At 36.1% G+C, this 15,659-nt stretch overlaps 1 protein-coding gene across 1 annotated transcript; it reads right to left on the bottom strand.

Moving 5' to 3' along the window:
- Positions 1-1,268: 1,268 nt before the first annotated feature.
- On the bottom strand, positions 1,269-4,454 carry LOC139429594 (uncharacterized). The gene has a single exon (XM_071195511.1). The coding sequence runs from the start codon at positions 4,452-4,454 to the stop codon at positions 1,269-1,271; it is 3,186 nt and encodes a 1,061-aa protein (XP_071051612.1).
- Between the last annotated feature and the right edge of the window lie 11,205 nt (positions 4,455-15,659).

The raw sequence follows: 15,659 nt of genomic DNA, 5'->3' as shown, positions 1-15,659 counted from the left end.
CCCATATATATAAGCCTTAATGGCGTGGCAAAAAAATTTTAAGATTTTTGTACAGCACACAAATCTTGCTTCCTATTGTAGAAGAAGGAACACAAGTGGGGAGGAATAGGAGAGAGAATTGGGTTCAGGAATAATTTTGCATTAATTCTACATTAAGGCTAGAAGCCCCTATGGATAAGTAATGAATTGTCTCCATCGTGTATCGTCAGTGTAAAGAGTTGCGTAGGATTTCACTTCGAAGACATGTAGATTGTTATTCTAAGTATCATGGCAGGAAAGATTGTAAGACGAAAGAGAAAACTTTTACTTATAGTATTTTGTGGCCCTTGGAGTCGAATATCTTCCAAACACCAAGGAATACTGCGGAAGATTGCGGTCTTTTGTAGCATGTAGCTTGCAAATTTTAGATCAGTGCCATCAAACGGTGTGATATGGTTCAATGGTATTTTTTATAGATAAACACAGTAATGAGGTCTTTCAATCTTGCAGCTTGTTAAAGTTTACGATCGAATAAACTGTAATAACGGGATTAGAGCTTATATATTCATTTATCCATACTTTTAACAAGATCCAAATAGTTGTTCAAAGAAGCTGAAGTGTTTGGTTTTGGTAAAGTTTGTATAGTGGGTTTTTTAGAATACATCATAGAATAGGTACCCATATGACCGAATAAAAAAATTTATAGTTTTCGATTATCTATGTGATTATTTATTTTTATCTGGTGGGCGCTGGTTAACAACAAAATCTTGGTTTTACGTTTCCATAAACTTTATTATTAATTACACTTAAACTATACATATAAATAGCGATTAGTTGTGGCGAGAGTTATATAGGGAGCCTTGCTCCGCGTAAATTGAAGGGGTACTGTTTCGGTGTGTGTTAAATCGAAGACTGAATAACTGATACGAGTTGAGCTCGCAGGCTCCTTCTTTATTTTAGGTCATAACTAAAAACCCTTACCTAAACACCGAAATACCCCAACGCATTCCCACACTTAACTCCACCCAATAAATAATGCGATAAAAGACTCTAATATTGCGACTCGAGACACTTCAAATCTAGACTAAACAAATGAGGCGATACAAATAAATCCAATATAAATGAACTAATATAATATAAACCTATCAAATCTAATATAAATTAACCAATATAATATAAAATCTAACATACTCCCCGCCTTGAAAGAACTACCTTTCAACAAATAAAAACACAAATTAACAATAATGACTCAACATCAAAATGTATGAAAAAAAATCGAAAAATTAAATTTACACTACTGAGTGATTAATCGCGCACACACAATTCACGTAATCACAAGCAATCACATTAATGAAACCCAAGACTGCTATTCCATTGGTAGTGGACACAGTCTGACCGTGGCCCCTTTGATGATCCCATTTTGTGTGCGTGACCACTCGTGCGACTCCATCCTTATCGCAGTGCAATTCTATAATTCGGCCTGTAAGCCACTTTAAGGCAGGCAAATTGTCTTTCTTCATTGACACCAATCGGCCCAACCTTAAGTTAGCGTCACCCGTAAACCAGTCGTAGTACCTCTGCAGCTCAGACAAATATGCTTTGGACCACCTGGTCCAAAAATGTTGTTGAATCTGCTGGACGCGATGGAACTGCGATAAGCGGTCTTCATTGTTGCGACTCAAACCCGGATCTGGTGGGAAAGTAAGTTTCCCACCAATTAGAAAATGTGCCGGGGTTGATAGAGTCGTATCGTTGGGATCGGTGGATAATGGGGTTAATGGCCGGGAATTAAGGATGGCCTCAATCTGAACAGATAATGTATAAAAATTTTCGTACGTAAACGAGGCATTGCCGGTAACCCGACGTAAATGAAATTTTACTGACTTAACACCGCCTTCCCATAATCCACCAAGGTGTGGCAAGTTAGGGGGAGTATTCAACCAACTATTAGAAGCGTTTTCAATCGGTGTTTTGAGTTCGCTAGAGTTATCAATCAAGAACAGACTTAGCTCCTGTAATTCGCGATTACCACCCACGAACTTAGTTCCGCTATCAGAGAACATTCGATTCGGTTTCCCGCGCCTAGCTGAAAGTCGCCGAAGAGCAGCAATAAAACACTCTTTACTAAGTTCGGTTGGATTGATTAAACAGGCACGGTACATTTTTTGCATATCCGCGGTAGCTACGTGCTCGTATTCCCGAAACCGTTTCAAGGCACTGAACAAGTCAGGCTGTAATATAGGTCCCACAATCTGACAATTATTAAGTGAATATCCCATTGACGTGGGACATGATGCATCGAAAACGACCCTTGTGATGGCACTATTTTCATTTAACACGCCGTGTGAAATGTAATAACCCTCGCGTGTATCAACAATCTTTCTTAATTGACCCAACTCCAAATACTCTCGCATAAATGTATGATATTGCTCACCGAATTCACGATTTCGTTTGCATTTCCGCTCGATACCCATCAAACTATTTTCCGCGGTTTTATGCGATTCGCCCAACCAATCTAAACCTTTCTTTAGCGGTGTCGAAACAATGAATCGTCCGTCTTCTGCACGTTTAGTGGTTTTATAAAAATGATTTTTGCAAAATGTTTCATTTTTCGATGAGTGAACTAACCCTTCAAACTCCTCGACTTCCCGAAACCGCGCCAACTGCTTACTTATTACGGAATTGTCATCCTTATAAATTAAATTGCACCGCACCGAATGTGCCGCGCTCGCTTGTATCGGCCCCGAAACGATCCACCCCAAACGGGTGTTTTGCATGATAGGCCCTTTTGCAAGTTTGATTTGCCCAACGCATAACAAATTCCAAAAATAATCAGCTCCGACCAGCATATCTATCTTATCGGGTTTATTGAACAATGGATCCGCCAAGCGAATGTGTGTAGGTATTTTTAAAGTGTTAGCGTTTATTTCAAAATTGGGTAAATCATTCGCGATTGTTGCTATAACCAAGCAATTAACCTTAAGTGAAAAATCCGTGCAGTGTGAATGTATTCGCAATGAACAAGTACTCGTTATTGTTGACTGTGTTTGATTTATTGTTGCTACATTAACGTTTGTTGCTGTTCTAGCCAACCTTAACCGCTTGCAAGCTTCTACCGAAAGAAAACTACTTTGACTGCCCGGATCCAAGAGTGCGCGTAATGAATGTTTTTTGTTATGTCTATCGAATGCGTGAACGGTTACGGTGGAGAGTAAGATGTTTGAATGATTTGCATGCTGTGCGAAATTTAGACTGTGTGCTTGGGTGGATGTCGTTGGTTGTGGTGGTGAATATAAGCGATCGTGCGTCAAATGAAGTAAGGTATGATGACGAGAATTGCACCGTTTACAAGAGCTCGAACGGCATTGTTTAACAAAATGTCCCGACCGTAGACAATTCATACACACCTTTAATTGTTTGACCCGGTCTATACGGCCCCGAACCGTAAGTTTAGTGAAATTTGAACATTCCTGTATGTAATGTTCTCCATTGCAGTTTACACAACGCTTAACACCCGAATTAGCAACCAAAAACGTTTTTGATTTCGGTTTTGATTTATCGATTATCCGCTTACCCGAACCGTTTTCCAAAGTTTCCAATAAATCAGCACGTTCTTTCAAAAACCCTAACAAATTTTCTAAATTCGCTTTCTTTAAACCGGACTTTTTCCTTTCCCACTCCCGATTGGAATCAGCGTCCAATTTCGACACGGCTAAATAAATAAGTAGTGTGTCCCAATTATCCGTAGGTTCATTCAATGCAGCTAACGCGCGCAGATGTTTACGAAAGTCGTCAATAAAACTTCGAATCGGCTGTGGATTATCACCCGAAACCCCTTCAATTTCGAACAATGCCTTAACGTGATTATGAATTAATATCCGCGGGTTATCATAACGCTCGCGAATCAACCCCCAAGCGACTTCATAGTTAGAATTTGTCAATTCTAAGCTTTCGATAACCTGACGAGCATTACCGGTCAGTGCCGACAGTAAGTAATGAAATTTTTGAATGTCGTTGATCATTGGGTTGTTATGAATTAATGATTCGAAAATGTCTCTAAACCCTAGCCATGCGTCGTAACCACCGTCAAACTTTGGTAAATCTATAACCGGTAGCTTTACATGTTGATCCGGGGAAGGTCCTACAATGAACGACGAATCGGCGCATATATTTCTATTTGTCAAAATTCGCTTAGCTTTAGCCGTATTTGCGTAAAAACTCGCCTCGAATGTCTCCCTCTCCGCGTTTTGTGACTCGCCATCAACGCTTAACAAATCTATTTCACCCTGAATTTCCTCGAACTCATCGATAAGATTAATTGCCCGATTGTATCTTTGTTCTAACTCTAACGAAAGTTCCTGATTAATACCGCTTTCTCTGATATTTGATTCAAATTTTATTACAAATTTCGCAAAATTCGTGAGTTTGCCCTTGACAATACCTCGTTTTTTAGTTAAATTTTCTGACTGACTCATGATCGCGATTGACAAGTTTCAGATTGAGAACGATAAAGGAGAAAGCAAAGGGACTTACGGTACTTGTTTCAATGGCGTTGGTCGCTTCCAGTACGTGATGAACGAATTTCTTCTATCTCGAATTTGTTGGGAGTTGCATGAAGTAGAAATTCGGTCTTCGAACACTCTTGGCGAATGTTCTCCAAAAAGCTGCGTAACTGGCGGGCCAACGTTGTCGAATTTAATTTAATTTTACACGCCGCATCAAGGAACCGAAGACACTTAAATCTTCTTATATTTTCCCTATCCGGCTCGAAGGACCATTTATGATTATTTATTTTTATCTGGTGGGCGCTGGTTAACAACAAAATCTTGGTTTTACGTTTCCATAAACTTTATTATTAATTACACTTAAACTATACATATAAATAGCGATTAGTTGTGGCGAGAGTTATATAGGGAGCCTTGCTCCGCGTAAATTGAAGGGGTACTGTTTCGGTGTGTGTTAAATCGAAGACTGAATAACTGATACGAGTTGAGCTCGCAGGCTCCTTCTTTATTTTAGGTCATAACTAAAAACCCTTACCTAAACACCGAGATACCCCAACGCATTCCCACACTTAACTCCACCCAATAAATAATGCGATAAAAGACTCTAATATTGCGACTCGAGACACTTCAAATCTAGACTAAACAAATGAGGCGATACAAATAAATCCAATATAAATGAACTAATATAATATAAACCTATCAAATCTAATATAAATTAACCAATATAATATAAAATCTAACACTATGTAAATATTTAAACGTAATGCATGAGTTTAGCTGCTTAATATACGATAACGCAGAAGTTTTGTTATTAAATCGTGTATATTAGGAAGAAGATCCAAAAGGAAATACGGTTTCTTAGGATTGTTTATTTCGATTGTGAATGATCGTCATTTAATCGATGGTTAATTGAATTCATAAAAGATTCAGCATCTGGAATACCTTCTCTTATTTCACTACATTTGATATTAATCCCGATATATTAATCGTTTAAAGGACACAAATTACAAAATTATAGCAGGTTATACCAATGCAATGAATACAAAGAATGTGTTTTCCTATCTAATATTTAACATGAATAAAGTATTTAGATAATTCGAAGAATTTTCAACAACACGATGTACTTTACCTCTTTACTAAAAGTTTAAATTCGCGTAGAAAACTGGAAGAGAACTATGTGTAATCTGCAACAACAGTTTTCGTATTTACCGTTAGAATAATAGTTGCATTAAAACTAGTTGGACAGAGAAAAAATAGGTACTGTTTCTGTGCTAAGTTGAAACAACCGGCTCCACAATGTTAACAAGATCTTGTTCTATGTAGTAGCTAGGTCGTTGTAATTGGAGTTGGAACAAAAAAAAATGTATACGGTTATTTTTCTAGTTTTAGTTTAAAAAAATTCCTTTTGTAAAAATTTTTCGTCTGGAAGACGTTAGTTTGACTACGTCGCATGACGTCAGACGTTTTCTTCGATCATCTGTTTGGCAAGCAAGCAGCTGCAGCTTCTCTAGTACTACAACCACCGAGGGTTAGTGCACTCTCTTTATATGTCCTTTAAGGACTCCCCTCAGCAAATTTTTGCACAATGCGTACGGTCCCGTGACCTTCTTATAAAGAGACGGTCTTGTATTATCTACGACCTCCATCGGAGAAGATTGCGAGTGACCCTTTAACCGGCGCGAGGCTCAGGATCAATTATTGATAAATTAAAAATATCGTTCGCAATTAACGGGCCGATTTACCGTTAAAATCCTAGCGACAATAGACCGGGACAACGCCGTCGTCGGTCGAGCACGACTTAACCCGTTCTGTTTGTTTTAAAACCCGACTCTCCAACCAACAATATTACTCGACTCCCTTTTTCCTATCATCTAATTTTTAATAACAACGCCAACGCAGCAGAATTTATAGATCGACGTAACAAAGGTACACCGATACAGTCGAACAGTCTTACTAGTTAAAATGCAATTAATTGGTTTGGTAAGTTAAGATCGTTATTCGTGACATCTAAATAAGTACAACAAGAAAAAATAATCGTGAACTTTAAGAATTTGTTTGTAATGCTGTACAAAAAAATAAATATGGGAATTTCTTTTTTTGGTTTCATTGGTTATTTAATGTTTTTTAACAAAACCGAAGACATAACTATACAATCCTTATTTATATGTATAAGGAAAGAAGTTCATGTTAATCCCTATAAGGGTATAAGGAAGATAGTAGAAGAAGATATCCACCCATGTGCCAATACCATATACCTTTTCTTATCGTTCGCATTGAATTGCTCAGAGACAGAGTAATAGCAGCTGCACCCGGGGTCCACTCTATCCGCCGCCGCCACATCGCCATTCGATAAATATTTTTAATTAATACAATAGCCACCGTTTTCTCGATTGTCAAGGTAGAACACCGGTCGCGAGGTACATTAATATCCACCGGCAGACAAATGATACAGATAGTATCTGCGAAACGCGCGCGGGGAAAAACAGAACGATTTATGCTCGAGCACGCGCGGTCGTTTCGGAATTATCATAATCGACTAGTAAGATAATTACAAGCGGAAAACGAAAACACTTGTCGAAACGAGCCGGGCACGAAATTAGCCCGGCACCGCGCCCAAAATTCTATAACAGCAGCGGGTTCTATAATGTCTACTGCTGGCCCGCTAATCAATAATCAACCGTAAACATAATGGTTAGATAACGAGTTTTCGTGGAATTCGACGGCGACCGGCCGCGGTAATTACGGCTTAACCTATTTCAATTGTCTTGTCGTAGGGTTCGACCGTTATTCAATCGATGTGTGTGTTCAGAAATAAACACTAAGTTTACTATTTATTCGTTTCAATTAAGTTATTTCAGTCTTAAATTGCTATTAAACAATTTTCGATGAAAAAGTTCACTTTCAAATTTAAGCATTTGTTAGGATTTAACTAACAATTTAGACTGTTACTATTTATTAAATGATTTAAATCTGCGTAATCAAATTTTAAATTAAGTATGTTATAGTATAATCTGATATCCATGTCATCACAAACCCTGAGTTGGTTAATTTTGATGTTTAAAAGTAAAACATCTTAGATGTTCTCGATTTAATTAATACGAATTATGAATACTTTATACAGTTATTTGATATGGCTTTCGTAACACTAGAAAAATAAATGTGGTAGATATTAATGAATTTTACAGGTTTGTTTCATTTTGTAATTTGGACATTTCAAGTATCAGGTTGCTGATTACAAGTTCCACCTGCTGCCAGTAGTGTAACACACTACATTTAGTTACGGTAGTGTGTTCGAAAATCGATTAAAATTAAATTAAAAATATATTAGAATATATTTAAGTAATAAGGTGAAATGAAATAATACGGACTTCGCTACAGCTTGATTACGAAGTCGATATATGGACGTAGATGATCGTTTAGGTGTAAAAACCTACTAATTAATAGATAACTTGGCTTTCCGAACCTAAAGTAGGATTTTATATTAGAGATTCTTACAAAATGTATAATACTAGAAAAAAATGATTGAAGAATGATTGAATGATTCAGAAAGAAGAAGATATTTATTTCTTATAAATATCTTGAATATCGATTGCAATCAAGCAGTAATACAACTCTGCTTATCCTTTTTATGTTATACCGAGTGTTTAAAAATTGTGTTGGGATATTTTGCCCACTTATAAATAGTTCTCATCAATATAAACAAAAACGTCTTAGGAAACCTAGGTCCTAAAAGCAGTGTTTTCGAAGATATAAACAATTCCAGTGTTATTAGTGAATGAAGCGGCTTGGTTTTCAAATGTTTATTTAATTGGGGAAAATACAAACAGAACATAAAAACTGAACACAAAATGCTTAAAGTAAATGCATCTTCATACAAAAGTAAAATCGCCCACTCGTTCGAAGACTCCTGGAAATTGGCGAATAATCTCACATGCGTTTTGTATTCTTTGCTGGAGATCCTCCAAGTTATTAACAAGTGCTGAATACACTAATGATTTTAAGTAACCTCATGCAAAAAAGTCTACAGGATTTAAATTAGGTGATCTAGGTGGCCAAACTATTGAACCTACTCTTCCTATCCATTTACTATAAAATTCAGTATTAAGAAAATTACGAACAACGATCGCATGATGCATGAACCATATTTGTAACCTATCCTGGAGAGGTGCATCTTCGAATAATATCGAGAAAGTGTTTCGCAGAAAGTCCAAATGAAACGAAATGGTCACCAGTTAAGCGATTAGGAAGAATCGTTTGTCCTCAATCATTTAGAGAAAACTTATACTGGCTTCTTGATTTCCCAACAGTGTGAGGATTTTCATCCGCTCAAATGTGATTGTTATGAAAATTCAAAATTCCGTCTTTTGTAAAAGCAGCTTCGTCAGGGAATAAAACACTAGCATGAGCTATAGGATTTTGTGCAAGCTTCTGCAAGATCACTTCACAAAATGCTCTTCTCGAAACGTAGTCAGGAGCGACAAGCTCTTGCACTCGTTGAACATGGTAAGGATACAATTGTTGCTGACGTAAAATTCTCTAAACTAGAGAAGCTTAATGTCTACTGCAGCAGAGATCCTTCTTACACTGGTACCTGGATTTTCTTCAACCCTTCTCAAAACATCCTCTTCTACTGCAGGAGTACTCAGAGATCGAGGTCGATCAGCATCGTGGTGAGTTGTTTTAAAAGAACCCACTTCCGACAAACATTGATGCAATTTTGTGAAAAATTTATCACTAAGTAAGTTACGGTTGGGGTAAGTTTCAAGGGTAACTTTAAAGTGACAATAACTAAAGACAAAATGTGTTTAGTCTTGCATGGGTAATACGATTAAACGACTAGATATGAACTTTATTGAAAAGCAACGTAAAATCAACTACATCTCTAAAACAATTGATTTTAGGACCTAAGTGTACTAAGACTTTTTTGTTTATCTTGATTAGAACTATAAATGGGTAAAATATCCGAACACAATTTTTAAACACCCGGTATATTAATAAATAATGTATATTACAATACCATAATGCTGTATTAGAAAATTAGAAAAATCATGCTTTTAAGGTACAATTAGCTTTTGTAATAATCTTCTAATTAGAGATCAGTGAAACGAACAATTTCACAAATTAACGATTATCGAGATCTTACTATGCCTAAGATTACACAGATTTAATTCTAACCGTCATGACCCCATTTTGCTTCTAAAAAATTATAAGGCTACACTGGTCTAATTATAGACATTAGCCATTTGTATGGCACGATGCTATGTAATACTGTTAGCTTACAGAATCATTCGAACCTACTGCTTGGTTGAGAAATTTTGGTAACGTGGATTGAAAGTAGATGTATCGATCCAAATTATGATGATTGTTACGATTTAAAGTATACAATTTTGGCGATATCCAAAATTTGGTTTCATTTGAATATTTATTGTTCAGTTATTTCTACGCGGGCATTCAATTATGAGAAAAGCAAACTCCTCGGTGTCGGAACAGAATGTTATGCATAGAATTTTATCAGGGCTATTGCCATATAATTAACATAAGCCGACCAAGATTGATCAGGTGACCGATGCGATCGTTGAGACTGAGCGTGTTGATTCATTACCCTACACTATTAATTTTATGTATAGTAATTATCGTTTGTAATCAGCAGACATACAGAATGTCAATAAATTACATATCTTTGTAAAAAATAATTAAGCATCCATTTCACAAAAATAAAACTGATGTTACAAATTTTTAAGGGGTTAAAGGGAATAGGAGGATATCTGAGCTTTATTAGTACACAATGTTCCTGCGATTCTTTCAGGGCATTCTAAGACAGGAACTGTTGGTCAAGTCAATCCTCAAGTAACAGTTACAACAGACTATCTGAAATATCATCCTCGATAATACGCCCCAAGCTAGGTGTCAAAAGGGCTGGCTACACAGATGACGTGAAAATCATTATAAGAAGTAAGCACGTTAATTGCTTAATTGCTGCGTTAATTTACTTAATTGAGAGCTAGTGAAATAAACCTTGACATAAATCTTAGTCTGTTAACATCAAAAAACAGAAATTGTATATTTAACAGGTATGCTTAACAGTGTTCGCTAACATTCCACTTAAATTGTTTGAAGAAAGTAAGTATTTGAACTTAATGATAGGCAAGAAGTTAACGTAGAAATTCCTTCTTGTAAAGAAGACTCACTTTCGCCTAATGGTGGACAGATAGTTACAGAACTTGGAGTTTATCTCTTCAAGATAGTCCTCCGGATCGATATGGCTGTAATTTCTGAAATTGATATTAAGAAATTCTACATAAAAAATAGAGTAAATAAGGCTTGTGTCGATTCCGGACAGGATAGAAGGGCATACTTCACCTAATGCTTACTTATGGTGAGGAGGTATATGGTGGGCGAGAACGTCAAAATCCAATTGTATACGAATGCTATCAATTCCCACTGCAGCCATAGAGAGCATGCTAAATCTAGCACCACTAAACCAACATATTTTGGAGGTGGCGATTCATGTTAAGATTACAAGCTGTAGGAAGAACGAAGATTGTTGATTCGAGTTCAAAATGGATTACATAGGAACTGAACACATCATCATAAAGAGAGTTCTACAAACATAGACGTGTATGAAAATTTTAAGTGATGGATCGCGATGACTGAATCAATTTGTTTTAACATTAAGTAGACAGGTAGCCCTAGATTGTTATACGGCAATGGAAGAAGCCGCGAAACATAATTATGTCGGAATCCAATGAAATAAGATGCATTCTTGTTGCACAAAAGTTGAAAAGGCTGTAGGGTTGTCAACTTGTTAATGAGTTATTAAAATGTCCTTCAACAATAACAACGCCCTACGCATATTTACAAATCTCCTTATCACTGCCACTTACCATTAAGAATATCTATATTTTCAAAATGCATCGCTAAAACCATTATGTTCATCTACAATACTACATCAACCACTGATATCTGCAAAATCTCCATTATTTTGTTGATAAGAATACCACTACAAAATTACAAAACCACTTTTGATTTTGACCTTTTCCAGGATTTGGAAGAATCCAACAGACCTTTGGATAACAATGTTGCTGCAGGTGTTACTTTTTGTCCTGAAAAAAGTAACGATGGTGACAATGAAGTAAAACTCTCGAAGGAAGAGGAAGATGACAACGTAACGGTAACCGTAGCTTAGAACTCATGGCGATCTTGTACAAATTCTCAAAGCTCTCCTGAAAATAACATATACGATTTATATATTTGTTGGAAAACTGTTGGAAAAGCTCTAAGACTACTGCTGCATTTTATAAACTTGGCCATGCGTATACTATATGAATGGATGAGGAGAAGTAAAGTCAGATTTCAAATTACGTAATTTTGAAGTGAAATAGCCATTTTGTTTGTTGTGGCACGGCTTTCCAATGAACGATAATATTCTCTTGGTCGATATAGCTCACGAGGACATTTAAAATACTATTGCGTGGAAGATTAATAATATATAATGAATGCCTCTTTCAATGGTAATTCGAAGTACTGAATTGGTTGATGAAACAGCATTTACGTAATGAGTGCACATGGGATGCAAAACGAAAGAAGTTGTTGAATAAAGCAAACCATATTAAAGAAAGGGAGAAACTTGCAAGACGAAAACGAGAAGAGTTTGTCACCCATAAACAAATTTTAGTAAAAGCAACAAAATCAGGTACCGATTGTACTGGTCGTAAAAGATGTATGACAGATTACACTCTTGAAGAAAAAGAATATGTCACATGTATGGGCTTATTAAAAAAAAAAGACGTTACCAGGCGTCGCGTAATTTCCGCCAATTCCAAGCAGAAAATATCATCTTTTGTATATTACGCAACTAAGAATGCAGGTAGGATAAAACACCTACTTATAAACACTTTCTTGAGTCTACATGTTGAAGTCTTTGTGAAGATAGCAGACCACATCAGTTCATTTTCATTTTCAGTCATTTATTTGGTTTCAAGTTTATTGGTTACCAAATACATCAACATTTTATTGAAAAATAAAATTATATAAAATATGGGTTTTACTTTGAATATTAAACTTTAGCCACAAGTTTGGAAGGCTACGGTCGGATGTGTACTCTATATGTGAAGGGTTGAATGCAAGATCAACTACTGGTCAACTACTGGTATACAAGAAACGTGCAAATAATTTTATAGCATAATTTGAGAAGTAATAGCAATCGTATTTATAAAATAATATCTTTTAGGATAATAAAATACACAATTAATTATATATTTTTAATACATTTAAAATGTTTAAAATATTGTAGCGTTTGTGATCACAACCGAAATAGCGATGGATGAAAAATAATATGTAGTTTATGCAACTGATGTTTATAGTTTACTTGTGAAATTTGCAACCATGAAAAAAAGCAATTCAAATCGACACTGTTGAAATAGCCATAAAACGATCGTTATATACGCTTTAATTGAAGTTTCTACTTGCAATCGTATCAATCAAAAGTTAATATAGGTACTTTAAAACTACGCAAGGTTTTGACAGTAAATTTATTCAATTTGAGTTTCATGGGATATTTTAAATAATTGATTAATAGATTAAAAAAAACTGCTAATAAAAGATCATTCAAATTCCATAAGTATAGTTATATTCAATAAGAAAAATTAATAGAGTTTACTGATTGTAGAACAGAAATAGATAATTTTCTGTTCATTTCGCACGATTTACAAAATCCATAAACCGTAGTAGTTTAAAGACTTCATAACCGATATAATACCTACTTGAACTTTACGATTTGAAGTTATTGGCAAGTGAGGTTTTTTTACATTTCTCGCATGACTACACTGTACTTTACGACGCGACCAAAGCGCGTAAGGCAAGGTGTATAGCTGTGTTTACCGAACCAGAATATGAACACCAATCAAACCTAATCTCATTACCGCGAAATATATCGGTAGCCGGACCAAGGAGCGTAAATTATCTCCGTTTATGACTCTAACGGTCGAGGTACACTTTCGTTCGAGAGTTAAAACCGAGCGATCGCAATATGGGTATAAAAGCTCACCCCAAAGCTCCCGACGGCGTTAACAGACGCTGTTTAGAACCGAACGGGTTCTGCCACCTTTGCGCAATAAACAATTAAAGTTAAGCGACCGGCAACAATAAATACGTGCTCTCTTAATCGTGATATTCTCGCGTCCCGTTAATATGAGATTTGGCCTAAGGCAATTTGTTGTTACCCGGTGTGTTAAATGGTGCCGTAACATTATCAGTATCGCAACATTTTTTTTTAATTTGTACACGTTTCATAATCATTTTATGAGGCATATTAGTTTAGGTATATTAATAAGTTCTCTTACCAGATTTGCTCGTAACTTGATCATTTATCGTAAATTATAATATATCGAACATAAATCGTCATTAAATTAAAAACTAATAAATGAAAAGTAAAGATCGAGGAAGTTAGAGTGAATAAGCAGAGCAACCTACAGTATTGCCAGTATGAGAGGTAATTTATGCTTGAATCCGGGCGGAGTAATTTTGTTAATAGTGCACTTAGGCAACCGTGGGCCGTTTACAAACACAAAATGTCCCTAACGTGTAATTAGCGGACGATAATGACACGTTGTCCATTGAAAAATAGTCGAAAAATAGTTTTAGTCTTCTGTTGCCGAGCGCAACCTAATTGCGCGAGCGGCGCGGTGGCTGCGGCTTCGGTCTCTGGAGGCGAGTGCGCCCGCGTGCAAGCTCCACGACTGCTGCTGCACTCTGAATCCGCTCAATTACGACGCCCCGGGTACCTCGTATATAACTAACGTGTATGAGCAGTAGCAAAAAATATTTGATTTGTGATCTGTGTTACCAGGCGAATGATGCGTAATTTACTGACCAACCGACCGAACGAGCTCTCGGTAAGCTCAATTGAAGTTATTGCTTCTCGAACCAAACGTCGCCCGAAGAACTTAAAAATCTAATAATATTGAATAAAAGTTTTGTAATAAATGTGTACAGGGTGATTGGTAACTACGCTGGGTTCGTAAAATTATTATAAATTGGAATGGGAAGAAAGTTATAAATTATTGCAAAGTATTCAAAGAAATCTAAATTTTTTTCAATAACAGATAATCCAATTAGTGTATTTATTAAGAACCATTTTTAACTGAACATAATTAATTTTCTGTTTGATTAATTGTCATACTAAATAACAAATACAAACTGAACACTTAAACTTATGCTAGTTTAATTTTAAATTAATAAACGACTTTTTTCATTCTCCCAAAGGCTTAAAATTCTTAATAAATAAATTTAGAGGAAAGCTATTAAGGTATAAAGTAGTGGTGGAACGGATATCCGGCAACTATCCGGTATCCGGCCTATTCGGCAATTTTTTAAAATCCGGCCTGATACCGGATGCCAAATACCCGGCTTGGGCCGGATATTAAAAACCTATTACTTACAAGGGAAGTGTCACAACTGTGTCTCACCGATTTCGATGCAATTTGGTACAGTCATAGAATGGGCCAAAATAAGGTTCGCACATTTTTTTATACGTGCGGTAAAAGCCCCTGGGGCGAGTTATAGGGGTTGAAAGTTTGGAGAAAAAGTACGTTTTCACTTATATTTTGAAAACGAAAAGTGCTATCAAAATTTGGTAAATTGTAACTGATATTCATTTTAAAAGAGCTTTCTTTTGATGTGTCACACATATAGCAGAGGGTTAAAAAGGGCGAACTACCCCTATTTTTTTGGAATTATTTAAAAACCACCCTATCGATTTTGGCGGCATTAAGTATACTTCTAGTGCGTTCAAAAATATTAGTTAAGGGTTTTTTCCCATTCGCCCTAGATCAACCCCAGCGAAGTTACGGGGGTTAACATGTAAGCACTTTTCGTAAGAATGATGTGATAAAATTGTCAGGTATTTTGAAAATACTTTAAACAAAACCGTAAATTAGTCGCACAATAAAATGTTTAGTGTAAAATAAGGCATAATACACCATATAGGGGTTGTTGGGGTTATCCACCCCCTTAAAAATTAATTCTATCCCGGGCGTTATTTGTCGATTACGGCGAAATTTGGTACTGTGTTTGTTTTATATTTGAAGTAAAAATTTTTGAAAATGGTTATAAGGGTTACAAATTAGGGGTAGTTTTTTGTTTATACCTCGAAGATGAAAACTGCCATCCTAACTG

This window comes from Onthophagus taurus, chromosome 1, assembly GCF_036711975.1.
Source record: "Onthophagus taurus isolate NC chromosome 1, IU_Otau_3.0, whole genome shotgun sequence".
NCBI lineage: Eukaryota > Metazoa > Arthropoda > Insecta > Coleoptera > Scarabaeidae > Onthophagus > Onthophagus taurus.
Note: the sequence above shows the minus strand (reverse complement) of the source record. Positions and strands in the feature narration are given on the sequence as shown.

Bases quoted from the DNA above. Each gene is read 5' to 3' on its own strand.
- LOC139429594 (XM_071195511.1), bottom strand. From the start codon at position 4,454: ATGAGTCAGTCAGAAAATTTAACTAAAAAACGAGGTATTGTCAAGGGC.